The following is a 13,329-nucleotide window of genomic DNA, read 5'->3' on the forward strand; positions in this document are numbered from 1 at the left end:
ATAACTAAGGCCAGGGCGTGACACACAAATTGTGAGCAAAAGATGAAAACCTTTCCTATGAGTATTATTATATTATTTATTGACTGACTATGGCTTTCCAAATCGCCCAACACTGCTATTTGTAAGGTTCATTTTAAGTGCATGTTGTGATTTCTGAACCATTCCTGAACCTGTGACCAGAAACAAGCTACACTGGGGCAATACCAGAATACATTTTCTGTTGATTCTGTCTCTTCGCGGCAAAATCTACAGAGCTGAGATTGTTGTATGCCCCATATATATAGCATTCTATTGGTGGCAAGAATATTATATCATATTTTAAATTGGAAAACTCTGTTGAGTCAAGTGTAGTTTTTTGTACCAGTTCATAAACCATGTGTCATGAAATTGGTACATCGAAAATCTCCTCCCATTTATTTTGCAACCTGTATGGCGCAGCTGTCAACATTTTTATCCTCAGATGAAATTGGTATATTTTTCTATTTAAGCCAGTTCTTTTCAGCCAACTTGTATCTTTAATATATGGCAGGCAAACAAGTTCCCTACCTTCTCCCTTTTCCACTTGCCTCCTCCATTTTTGTGGTGCAATCAGTTGGTTGTAAGTTTGGATTATTCAATAACTACATATGTGACATAACTCCTCCATTTCTATTTGTAATATCATCAATAAATATAATAACATTTTGAAACCTTTTTTCCATAACAAATGTTTTTATATTAATCAACATATCTGAGTTTAACCATAACATTTGTTGTAATATTTGTTATATATTTTTCTGGAGGATAAAACTGAAATTGTAACCAGCTTTGTATGGCTTGTTGAAGAAACGGCGATAATTTCATTTTCAATTAGTTGGAAATGAGAAGTTGTAATCTGTATGAAGGCAAAAAAGTAATTTTTGAACAAAGGATGAGCTTTCATTTCTTTCTAATAATAAGCCCATCCCTGTTAGCCTTATCTCCAGCACCATGGAGAGAGGACAGATATAGGATACAGGAAGTGTGTTGATCAGGAATTGGGATTCATCTCAAATGCCACAAAGGATGAGCTTTCATTTATTTTCATCCACCGGGGGGGTGAAGAGGACAGAAGAATTAAGTTTCTATTGTTTCTATTGTAAAAAAAACACTGGTGTTTTACTGTATGTTTGTTGTCCAGTGACATCTCCTCCACAGCTCTCCACACCCTCCCCCGTCGAGGCTTGGGACATTTGAAGGTCCTGATTGCCCGTTCTACCCCTTACCTGAAGACTCTACCCCCTCTGGAAAGCCTCTTAGAGCTAGAGGTGGCAGAGGTCACTTACCCCAGCCACTGCTGTGCCTTCCACACCTGGCGACGCAAACACAGGTAGGTACACATCACATATTGGTACACACACAGTTTGACATTCAAGAGTCTACTATAACCTTCCTGTTTTTCTCCTTATCCATCCAAAGGGAAAACGTTGTCCTTGCACTCTCTCCGAACCTCAGAAGGCTGTGCGATGACGATAAAATCATGTAAGACAATTATTGCACCATGTATCAGGGGAAAGTTCTGTACACATGTAGCGGTCTCTATTGACAGGCTGTTTTTGAACCATTGATTGCACATTTTCTTTTCTTTTTTTGGTCTCAAATTCTCTGCTCAATGTTGTCTTCCCCTTTTCTACAGGGACCCATCAGCAGACAATGTAACAGACCTGTACGACATCAACCTCCAATACCCAGACCTGCAGCTGAGCCTGTGTCCTGGACCCTTCCAGTGCACCCCAGAGCCTGATGCCTTCAACCCCTGTGAGGACCTGCTGGGGTATTCCTTCCTCCGTGCAGTCACCTGGCTCATTACTGTGTTCGCTGTGGCTGGGAACATGACCGTGCTGATTGTACTGATCACCAGGTAAAGGGTTTTGACTAGGTGGTGTACAGCTACGACAGGAAGTGACTTAGTGGCAAGTTAGGAAAACTTACGCAGCAGGTTAGTTGAATGAACAGAGCAGGTTAGGATAATTAGGTTAAGGTTAGGAAAAGGCTTAAGGTTAGCTGAAGCTGAAGTTGTATTCCGTCTAGTCACAACCCAGGTAGAGAGAGAGAACATCGAGATGTATAATACACAAGACTGGCTGGCATAGACCCACATAGCTTTAGAGTGTGGGGATAATGGCAGCCATCTTAGTAAGGGATCAATTTAATCTATTTAATTCTATGGGAAAGAACATGCTCACCTCTTATCCACATTACAGTGTGTGGTTTACTAAGACATGTTGCTTAATTAAATAAGATAAATATAATTAAAACAATATGGTTAAATAAAGGTGAAAAAATCGTTAAAACAGTATCATTAAAACAATGTTTCAATTGCTAAATATATTCAAGTGATCTTTTTAACATTTTTGATCATTCTCCTCACCAGTCACCAGAAGCTTAATGTCTCCCAGTTCCTGATGTGTAACCTGGCCTTCGCAGATCTCTGCATGGGGCTCTACCTCCTCCTCATTGCAGCCATGGACTACCACTCCCGCAAGGTACGGTAGTGGTGGTCCAACCACCTACCACCACTTACCACAACTCCTAAACTGCTCCAGAGGGGCTGCACTCTGGCTGACCCTGTGATGCTTGCTTTCCAATGTTTATACACTGTAGAAAAATACACTGCTCAAAAAAATTAAGGGAACACTTAAACAACACAATGTAACTCCAAGTCAATCACACTTCTGTGAAATCAAACTGTCCACTTAGGAAGCAACACTGATTGACAATAAATTGCACATGCTGTTGTGCAAATGGAATAGACAACATGTGGAAATTATAGGCAATTAGCAAGACACCCCCAATAAAGGAGTGGTTCTGCAGGTGGTGACCACAGACCACTTCTCAGTTCCTATGCTTCCTGGCTGATGTTTTGGTCACTTTTGAATGCTGGCGGTGCTTTCACTCTAATGGTAGCATGAGACGAAGTCTACAACCCACACAAGTGGCTCAGGTGCAGCTCATCCAGGATGGAACATCAATGCGAGCTGTGGCAAGAAGGTTTGCTGTGTCTGTCAGCGTAGTGTCCAGAGCATGGAGGCGCTAATAGGAGACAGGCCAGTACATCAGGAGACATGGAGGAGGCTGTAGGAGGGCAACAACCCGGCAGCAGGACCGCTACCTCCACCACCTTTGTGCAAGGAGGAGCAGGAGGAGCACTGCCAGAGCCATGCAAAATGACCTCCAGCAGGCCACAAATGTGCATGTGTCTGCTCAAACGGTCAGAAACAGACTCCATGAGGGTGGTATGAGGGCCCGACGTCCACAGGTGGGGGTTGTGCTTACAGCCCAACACCGTGCAGGACGTTTGGCATTTGCCAGAGAACACCAAGATTGGCAAATTCGCCATTGGTGCCCTGTGCTCTTCACAGATGAAAGCAGGTTTATACTGAGCACATGTGACAGACGTGACAGTCTGGAGACGCCGTGGAGAACGTTCTGCTGCCTGCAACATCCTCCAGCATGACCGGTTTGGTGGTGGGTCAGTCATGGTGTGGGGTGGCATTTCTTTGGCGGGCCGCACAGCCCTCCCTGTGCTCGCCAGAGGTAGCCTGACTGCCATTAGGTACCGAGATGAGATCCTCAGACCCCTTGTGAGACCATGTGCTGGTGCGGTTGGCCCTGGGTTCCTCCTAATGCAAGACCATGCTAGACCTCATGTGGCTGGAGTGTGTCAGCAGTTCCTGCAAGAGGAAGGCATTGATGCTGTGTGGACTGGCCCGCCCGTTTCCCAGACCTGAATCCAATTGAGCACATCTGGGACATCATGTCTCGCTCCATCCACCAACACCACGTTGCACCACAGACTGTCCAGGAGTTTGCGGATGCTTTAGTCCAGGTCTGGGAGAAGATCCCTCAGGAGACCATCCGCCACCTCATCAGGAGCATGCCCAGGCGTTGTAGGGAGGTCACACACACTACTGAGCCTCATTTTGACTTGTTTTAAGGACATTACATCAAAGTTGGATCAGCCTGTAGTGTGGTTATCCACTTTAATTTTGAGTGTGACTCCAAATCCAGACCTCCATGGGTTGATAAATTTGATTTCCATTGATCATTTTTGTGTGATTTTGTTGTCAGCACATTCAACTATGTAAAGAAAAAAGTATTTAATAAGAATATTTCATTCATTCAGGTCTAGGATGTGTTATTTTAGTGTTCCCTTTATTTTTTTGAGCAGTGTATATCTACACAACATGTAAAGTGTGTTTCATGAGACCAGCCACCCAGACAGCTGATGAAACTGTGGGTTAGCATAATCAAAGAATTTCTGGTGAGGACGATGAACACACAGATGAGCTTCCCTAAGACGGTTTCTGAGAGTTTGTGCAGAAATTCTTTGGTTATGCTAACCCACAGTTTCATCAGAGTTGGGTGGGACCTGACTGCAGTTTGGCGTCATAACCGACTTCAGTGGGAAAATGCTCACCTTTGATGGCCACTGGCACGCTAGAGAAGTGCTCTTCACAGATGATTCACGGTTGCAGCTGTACTGGGCAAATGGCAGAAAGCGTTTATGGTGTCGTGTGGGCTGGCGGTTTGCTGATATCAATGTTGTGAACAGAGTGCTCCATGGTGCCGTTGGGGTTATGGTATGGCTAGGCATAAGCTACGGACAGCGAACACAATTTAATTGCATTTTACCGATGGCAATTTGAATGCACAGAGACGAGTGATGAGGTCCATTGTCGTGCCATTCACCCGCCGCCATCACCTCATGTTTCAACATGATAATGCACGGCCCCATGTCGCAAGGATCTGTACACAATTCCTGGAAGCTAAAAACATTTCCCAGTTCTTCCATGGCCTGCATTCTCACCACCAGACATGTCACTCATTGACAATATTTGGGACGCTCTGGATTGATGTGTATGACAGCATGTTCCAGTTCCCACCAATATCCAGCAACTTCGCACAGCCATTGAATCAAATCAAAATCAAATTTGATTTGTTACATACACATGGTTAGCAGATGTTAATGCGAGTGTAGCGAAATGCTTGACCTTCTAGTTCCGACAATGCAGTAATAATCAATGAGTAATCTAACCTAACAATTCCACAACTACTACCTTATACAGACAAGTGTAAAGGGATAAAGAATATGTACATAAAGATATATGAATGAATGATGGTACAGAACGGCATAGGCAAGATGCAGTAAATGGTATCGAGTACAGTATATACATATGAGATGAGTAATGTAGGGTATGTAAATATAAAAGTGCCATTGTCACGTTCTGACCTTAGTTCTTTTATTAAGGTCTTTGTTTTAGTATGGTCAGGGCGTGAGTTGGGTGGGTTGTCTATGTTCGTTTTTCTATGTTGGTTTTTGAGTTTGGCCTGGTATGGTTCTCAATCAGAGGCAGGTGTCGTTGGTTGTCTCTTATTGAGAATCATACTTTGTTGTTTTGTTATTTAGTGTTCAGTTTACTTTATTAAAACGATGAACACGTACAACGCTGCGCATTGGTCCTCACCTTCTTCCACCGACAACGGCCATTACAGGCATAGTTTAAAGTGGCTAGTGATACATGTATTACATAAAGATGGCAAGATGCAGCAGATGATAGAGTACAGTATATACAGATACATATGAGATGAGTAATGTAGGGTATGTAAACATTATATTAAGTGGCATTGTTCAAAGTGGCTAGTGATACATTTTTTACATCAATTTCCATTATTAAAGTGAGCTGGAGTTGAATCAGTATGTTGGCAGCAGCCACTCAATGTTAGTGGTGGCTGTTTAACAGTCTAATGGCCTTGAGATAGAAGCTGTTTTTCAGTCTCTCGGTCCCTGCATTGATGCACCTGTACTGACCTCGCCTTCTGGATGATAGCGGGGTGAACAGGCAGTGGCTCGGGTGGTTGATGTCCTTGATGATCTTTATGGCCTTCCTGTGACATCGGGTGATGTAGGTGTCCTGGAGGGCAGGTAGTTTGCCCCCGGTGATGCATTGTGCAGACCTCACTACCCTCTGGAGAGCCTTACGGGTTGTGGGCGGAGCAGTTGCCATACCAAGCGGTGATACAGCCCGACAGGATGCTCTCGATTGTGCATCTGTAGAAGTTTGTGAGTGCTATTGGTGACAAGCCAAATTTCTTCAGCCTCCTGAGGTTGAAGAGGCGCTGCTGCACCTTCTTCACAACGCTGTCTGTGTGGGTGGACCAATTCAGTTTGTCCGTGATGTGTACGTCGGGAACTTAAAACTTACTACCCTCTCCACTACTGTCCCATCGATGTGGATAGGGGGGTGTTCCCTCTGCTGTTTCCTGAAGTTCAAAATCATGTCCTTTGTTTTGTTGACGTTGAGTGTGAGGTTACTTTCCTGACACCACACTCCGAGGGCCTCACCTCCTCCCTGTAGGCTGTCTCGTCGTTGTTGGTAATGAAGCCTACCACTGTAGTGTCGTCCGCAAATTTGATGGCCACGCAGTCATGGGTGAACAGGGAGTACAGGAGAGGGCTCAGAACTCACCCTTGGGGGGCCTCAGTGTTGAGGATCAGCGGGGTGGAGATGTTGTTACCTACCCTCACCACCTGGGGGCGGCCTGTCAGGAAGTCCAGTACCCAGTTGCACAGGGCGGGGTCGAGACCCAGGGTCGTTTAGCTCAGTTACCTTAGCTTTCTTGGGAACAGGAACAATGGTGGCCCTCTTGAAGCATGTGAGAACAGCAGACTAGGATAAGGATTGATTGAATATGTCCGTAAACACACCGGCCAGCTGGTCTGCGCATGCTCTGAGGACGCAGCTGGGGATGCCGTCTGGGCCTGCAGCCTTGCGAGGGTTAAAACGTTTAAATGTTTTACTCACGTCGGCTGCAGTGAAGGAGAGTCCACAGGTTTTGGTAGCGGGCCTTGTCAATGGAACTGTATTGTCATCAAAGCGAGCAAAGAAGTTATTTAGTCTGTCTGGGAGTAAGACATCCTGCCACATACCTCTTGTGTCTGATCCGTTGAATTGCAACTCTACTTTGTCTCTATACTGACGCTTTGCTTGTTTGATTGCCTTGCGGAGGGAATAGCCACACTGTTTGTATTCGGTCATGTTTCCGGTCACCTTGCCCTGGTTAAAAGCAGTGGTTCACGCTTTCAGTTTCGCGAGAATGCTGCCATCAATCCACAGTTTCTGGTTTGGGAATGTTTTAATAGTTGCTGTGGGTACATCGCCGATGCACTTTCTAATGAAGTCACTCACCGAATCGGCGTATTCGTCAATGTTGTTGTTGGACGCAATGCGGAACATATCCCAATCCATGTGATCGAAGCAGTCTTGAAGCGTGGAATCAGATTGATCGGACCAGCGTTGAACAGACCTGAGCGTGGGAGCTTCTTGTTTTACAGCCTGATCAACTCAATGTGAAGGAGATATGTCGCGCTGCATGAGGCAAATGGTGGTCACACCAGATACTGATTGGTTTTCTGATCCACGCCCCTACTTTTAAGGTATTTGTGACCAACAGATGCATATCTGTATTCCCAGCCACATGAACCCCATAGATTAGGGCCCAATGAATTCATTTCAATTGATTGATTTCCTTATATGACCTGTAAGTCTTTGAAATTGTTGCGTTTATATTTTAGTTCAGTGTATTTCTGTAATGACTCTTTCCGATTTGGACACTAACGTTGTATTTTATGGTAGGAGTTCTAGTCTATAACCAACAATACAGTTGTATTGTATTGTAGGAGTTCTAGTCTATAACCAATAATACAGTTGTTTTGTATTGTAGGAGTTCTAGTCTATAACCAATAATATAGTTGTATTGTAGGAGTTCTATTTTATAACCAATAATAGTTGTATTGTATACGTTCTAGTCTATAACCAATAATACAGTTGTATTGTAGAAGTTCTAGTCTATAACCAATAATACAGTTGTACTGTATTGTAGAAGTTCTAGTCTATAACCAATAATACAGTTGTATTGTATTGTAGAAGTTCTAGTCTATAACCAATAATACAGTTGTATTGTAGAAGTTCTAGTCTATAACCAATAATACAGTTGTACTGTATTGTAGAAGTTCTAGTCTATAACCAATAATACAGTTGTATTGTATTGTAGAAGTTCTAGTCTATAACCAATAATACAGTTGTATTGTATTGTAGAAGTTCTAGTCTATAACCAATAATACAGTTGTTTTGTATTGTAGAAGTTCTAGTCTATAACCAATAATACAGTTGTATTGTAGGAGTTCTAGTCTATAACCAATCATACAGTTGTATTGTATTGTAGAAGTTCTAGTCTATAACCAATAATACAGTTGTATTGTAGGAGTTCTATTCTATAATCAATAATACAGTTTTTGTATTGTAGGAGTTCTAGTCTATAACCAATAATATAGTTGTATTGTAGGAGTTCTAGTCTATGTACAGTTGTATTGTAGAAGTTCTATTCTATAACCAATAATACAGTTGTATTGTATTGTAGGAGTTCTAGTCTATAACCAATAATACAGTTGTATTGTATTGTAGGAGTTCTAGTCTATAACCAATAATACAGTTGTTTTGTATTGTAGGAGTTCTAGTCTATAACCAATAATACAGTTGTATTGTATTGTAGAAGTTCTAGTCTATAACCAATAATACAGTTGTTTTGTATTGTAGAAGTTCTAGTCTATAACCAATAATACAGTTGTATTGTAGGAGTTCTAGTCTATAACCAATCATACAGTTGTATTGTATTGTAGAAGTTCTAGTCTATAACCAATAATACAGTTGTACTGTATTGTAGAAGTTCTAGTCTATAACCAATAATACAGTTGTATTGTATTGTAGGAGTTCTAGTCTATAACCAATAATACAGTTGTACTGTATTGTAGGAGTTCTAGTCTATAACCAATAATACAGTTGTACTGTATTGTAGAAGTTCTAGTCTATAACCAATAATACAGTTGTATTGTATTGTAGGAGTTCTAGTCTATAACCAATAATACAGCTGTATTGTAGGAGTTCTAGTCTATAACCAATAATACAGTTGTATTGTAGAAGTTCGAGTCTATAACCAATAATACAGTTGTATTGTATTGTAGAAGTTCTAGTCTATAACCAATAATACAGTTGTATTGTAGAAGTTCTAGTCTATAACCAATAATACAGTTGTATTGTATTGTAGAAGTTCTAGTCTATAACCAATAATACAGTTGTATTGTAGTAGTTCTAGTATATAACCAATAATACAGTTGTATTGTAGAAGTTCTAGTCTATAACCAATAATACAGTTGTATTGTAGGAGTTCTAGTCTATAACCAATAATACAGTTGTACTGTATTGTAGAAGTTCTAGTCTATAACCAATAATACAGTTGTACAAGTTCTAGTCTATAACCAATAATACAGTTGTATTGTAGGAGTTCTAGTCTATAACCAATAATACAGTTGTATTGTAGGAGTTCTAGTCTATAACCAATAATACAGTTGTATTGTAGGAGTTCTAGTCTATAACCAATAATACAGTTGTATTGTATAAGTTCTAGTCTATAACCAATAATACAGTTGTATTGTAGGAGTTCTAGTATATAACCAATAATACAGTTGTATTGTAGAAGTTCTAGTCTATAACCAATAATACAGTTGTATTGTAGGAGTTCTAGTCTATAACCAATAATACAGTTGTATTGTATTGTAGGAGTTCTAGTCTATAACCAATAATACAGTTGTACTGTATTGTAGAAGTTCTAGTCTATAACCAATAATACAGTTGTATTGTAGGAGTTCTAGTCTATAACCAATAATACAGTTGTATTGTAGGAGTTCTAGTCTATAACCAATAATACAGTTGTATTGTATTGTAGGAGTTCTAGTCTATAACCAATAATACAGTTGTACTGTATTGTAGAAGTTCTAGTCCATAACCAATAATACAGTTGTATTGTATTGTAGGAGTTCTAGTCTATAACCAATAATACAGTTGTATTGTAGAAGTTCTAGTCTATAACCAATAATACAGTTGTACAAGTTCTAGTCTATAACCAATAATACAGTTGTATTGTAGGAGTTCTAGTCTATAACCAATAATACAGTTGTATTGTATTGTAGAAGTTCTAGTCTATAACCAATAATACAGCTGTATTGTAGAAGTTCTAGTCTATAACCAATAATACAGTTGTATTGTAGAAGTTCTAGTCTATAACCAATAATACAGTTGTACAAGTTCTAGTCTATAACCAATAATACAGTTGTATTGTAGGAGTTCTAGTCTATAACCAATAATACAGTTGTACTGTATTGTAGAAGTTCTAGTCTATAACCAATAATACAGTTGTACAAGTTCTAGTCTATAACCAATAATACAGTTGTATTGTAGGAGTTCTAGTCTATAACCAATAATACAGTTGTATTGTATTGTAGGAGTTCTAGTCTATAACCAATAATACAGTTGTACTGTATTGTAGGAGTTCTAGTCTATAACCAATAATACAGTTGTACTGTATTGTAGGAGTTCTAGTCTATAACCAATAATACAGTTGTATTGTATTGTAGGAGTTCTAGTCTATAACCAATAATACAGTTGTATTGTATTGTAGAAGTTCTAGTCTATAACCAATAATACAGTTGTATTGTATTGTAGGAGTACTAGTCTATAACCAATAATACAGTTGTATTGTATTGTAGGAGTACTATAATCACGCTACAGACTGGCAGACGGGCGGGGGCTGTGGCGTGGCGGGGTTCTTGACGGTGTTCGCCAGCGAGCTATCTGTCTACACGCTGACCATGATAACGTTAGAGCGGTGGCACACCATCACCAACGCCATGCACATCAACAAGAGGCTGCGGCTGAGGCATGTGGTGATCATGATGGCTGGAGGGTGGAGTTTCTCCCTATTGGCCGCTCTGCTTCCCATCCTGGGGGTCAGCAGCTACACTAAGGTCAGCAGAATGTTTTACGTTTAGGGCCCATATTTACAAAGGGCCGGTTTCCCGGACACAGATGAAGCCTCGTCCTGGACTATAAAGCCCTTTCAATCTCCATTGCTCTAAAGTCCAGGACGAGGAACTGATCCAACTCGGCTGCTTTTTGAATACAGGCCCAGGTTTACAAACATTACATTTACACACAACGACCATGGTGTTATATATTAGACGAACTTTCAGCTTTTTGAAAATTTTCGCTGTAAAATAACTCAATGACAATTGCTGTTGTTAAAAGGACTTTATACATATTTATATTTGATTTTCTTCCAGGTGGCGATCTGCCTGCCCATGGACATCGAGTCCCTAGCCTCTCAGGTGTACGTTGTAGCCCTCCTCCTCCTCAACGTCGCTGCCTTCTTCATCATCTGCTGCTGCTACGTACGTATCTACATGTCCATCCACAACCCCGACCTAGCAACCCGCCACGGCGACGCCAGGATCGCCAAGCGCATGGCCATCCTCATCTTCACCGACTTCCTCTGCATGGCACCCATCTCCTTCTTTGCCATCTCGGCGGGTCTCCACATGCCCCTCATCACCATCTCCCACTCCAAGATCCTCCTCGTCCTCTTCTACCCAATCAACTCCCTCTGTAACCCCTTCCTCTACACCATATTTACTCGAGCATTTCGGAAGGATTTGTGTCTATTGTTGAGTCGCTGTAGTTGTTGCCATGCCAGAGCGGAGTTCTACAGGGCACAGAACCTGGCAACAAACACTATACCGCCTAAGGGTAGGTCTACATCCCCCAGAAAGCCTCACTCTTTCAGGTTCTATGCCTACCACATCAAGATGCAGGGATGCTTCCTCAGCAAGGGAGGTGGAGTGTGTGACTAGTCTCAGTCAGTCAGAACTAAGGGTACAGCCACATTGAGATTTTGGTCGCGTGGCCCTGCTCAGACGTTGCATCAACCAATGGCTGCGTGCCTCATTGACAGTGTCGTCAACTGACAGATCGCTGTAACATATGTGGTTAGCTAATACGTAAAATGCCTATCCAGACATTGTAAGATCTGGCATGCGTCAGCAACGCCTGGGCAGAGAACACACCCTGAAAATTCCAGATTGAGCCAATGGTTTTTCAATGGGAGTCATCCGTTATCCAGATGAATGACAACAGATTGTCTGTCAAAAATACACAAAGCATTCAATTAAACTTTTGATGAGAAAAAATGGGCAATGATGTACGTCATATACAATTTCATCCTTGTTTATGCATCTTGTTGTTCAGGCCCTGTGATAGGCTAGCGTCCTGTCCAAGGGTTGTACTGTACATTAAGCTGCCTCACACTACAGAAATAAGAGGCTCCTGCCTCTATGAGCTTTTCTGGCTTGCACAAGCCACGCCTCAATGTGGCCATAGCCTTAATCTCTGCTGTAACAAGGTGATTGAGCATCTGTGCCCCTCCCTTGTCGATTATGGCAGCCCCCCGCACCTCTCTGATTCAGAGGGGGTGGGTTAAATGCGGAAGACACATTTCAGTTGAATGCATTTAGTTGTACAACTGGTATCCCCCTTTCCCGTCATTGTAAATGACATCATTGTAAATAAGCATTTGTTCTTAACTGACTTGCCTAGTTAAATAACCGTTAAATTAAAAAAATAAAGACAAGCACATGGGAGTTCTCTGGGCAGGCCATATCAGGGAAGGAGCTGCTGCCGGCCTCCAAGCTGCCATGCTGGTTTGGCGTGAACGTGTTTTAGAGTATTGTTGTTGAGCGTAATAATGTAAAAAGTAAAGTGCATTGTTTGTAACTTGATGTGGCAGATTGGAGCCCAACAAGTTATAGCACAACCTTTTCATTGCTAATACTGTATATTTCATTGTGTACATTTTAAAGGGGAAAGGCCCGTTTTGTATATGTGTACATTTTATAGGGGAAGGCCAGTTTGCATTTGTGTACATTTTAAAGGGGAAGGTCAGTTTGCATGTGTACATTTTATAGGGGAAGGCCAGTTTGTATTTACCTTAAGTCTGATGCATTGGTAGCTTATAGTAATGTCAACACGTGCATTTCCCTTATGTTTAATTGAAACTTGTAATAAACTATATTTTTGTAATTCTGTGTGTGAGATGCGTTTCCCTGGTGTTGTACCCAGTTGATGTCTCCATGGACTCTGCCCTATCCCAAGAATCTGTGTGTTGCATAGACAATTTAACCAGAATTGACTCAATCTCAATTTTATTGGAAATTTACTTTCTGCTATTTGCTAAACTTTGTTTGGCTTTCAATTAAGTAAGCTGAGCAGCTAATATTTTTGATCACATGAACCTGTATGAAAAGACAGGCAATGTCCCAAATTGCAACCTATTCCGTATAGGGCCCTAGTCAATAGTGCACTATATAGGGAATAAGGTGGCATTCGGGACAGATAATGTAAAGCATCCAATTCCCATAACCTT

At 41.4% G+C, this 13,329-nt stretch overlaps 1 protein-coding gene across 1 annotated transcript in view; it reads left to right on the forward strand.

Moving 5' to 3' along the window:
- Positions 1-12,960, forward strand: part of LOC118360918 (lutropin-choriogonadotropic hormone receptor-like) — a 31,569-nt gene extending 18,609 nt beyond the window's left edge. Inside the window, exons 9-14 of the mRNA XM_052470753.1 lie at positions 1,160-1,348; positions 1,438-1,500; positions 1,655-1,879; positions 2,393-2,504; positions 10,622-10,879; positions 11,195-12,960. Of these exons, the coding sequence (XP_052326713.1) occupies positions 1,160-1,348; positions 1,438-1,500; positions 1,655-1,879; positions 2,393-2,504; positions 10,622-10,879; positions 11,195-11,761 (1,414 nt within the window). The 3' untranslated portion in view covers positions 11,762-12,960. The remainder of the gene's footprint in view (positions 1-1,159; positions 1,349-1,437; positions 1,501-1,654; positions 1,880-2,392; positions 2,505-10,621; positions 10,880-11,194) is intronic.
- Positions 12,961-13,329: the final 369 nt, after the last annotated feature.

This window comes from Oncorhynchus keta, chromosome 2, assembly GCF_023373465.1.
Source record: "Oncorhynchus keta strain PuntledgeMale-10-30-2019 chromosome 2, Oket_V2, whole genome shotgun sequence".
Classification (NCBI taxonomy): domain Eukaryota; kingdom Metazoa; phylum Chordata; class Actinopteri; order Salmoniformes; family Salmonidae; genus Oncorhynchus; species Oncorhynchus keta.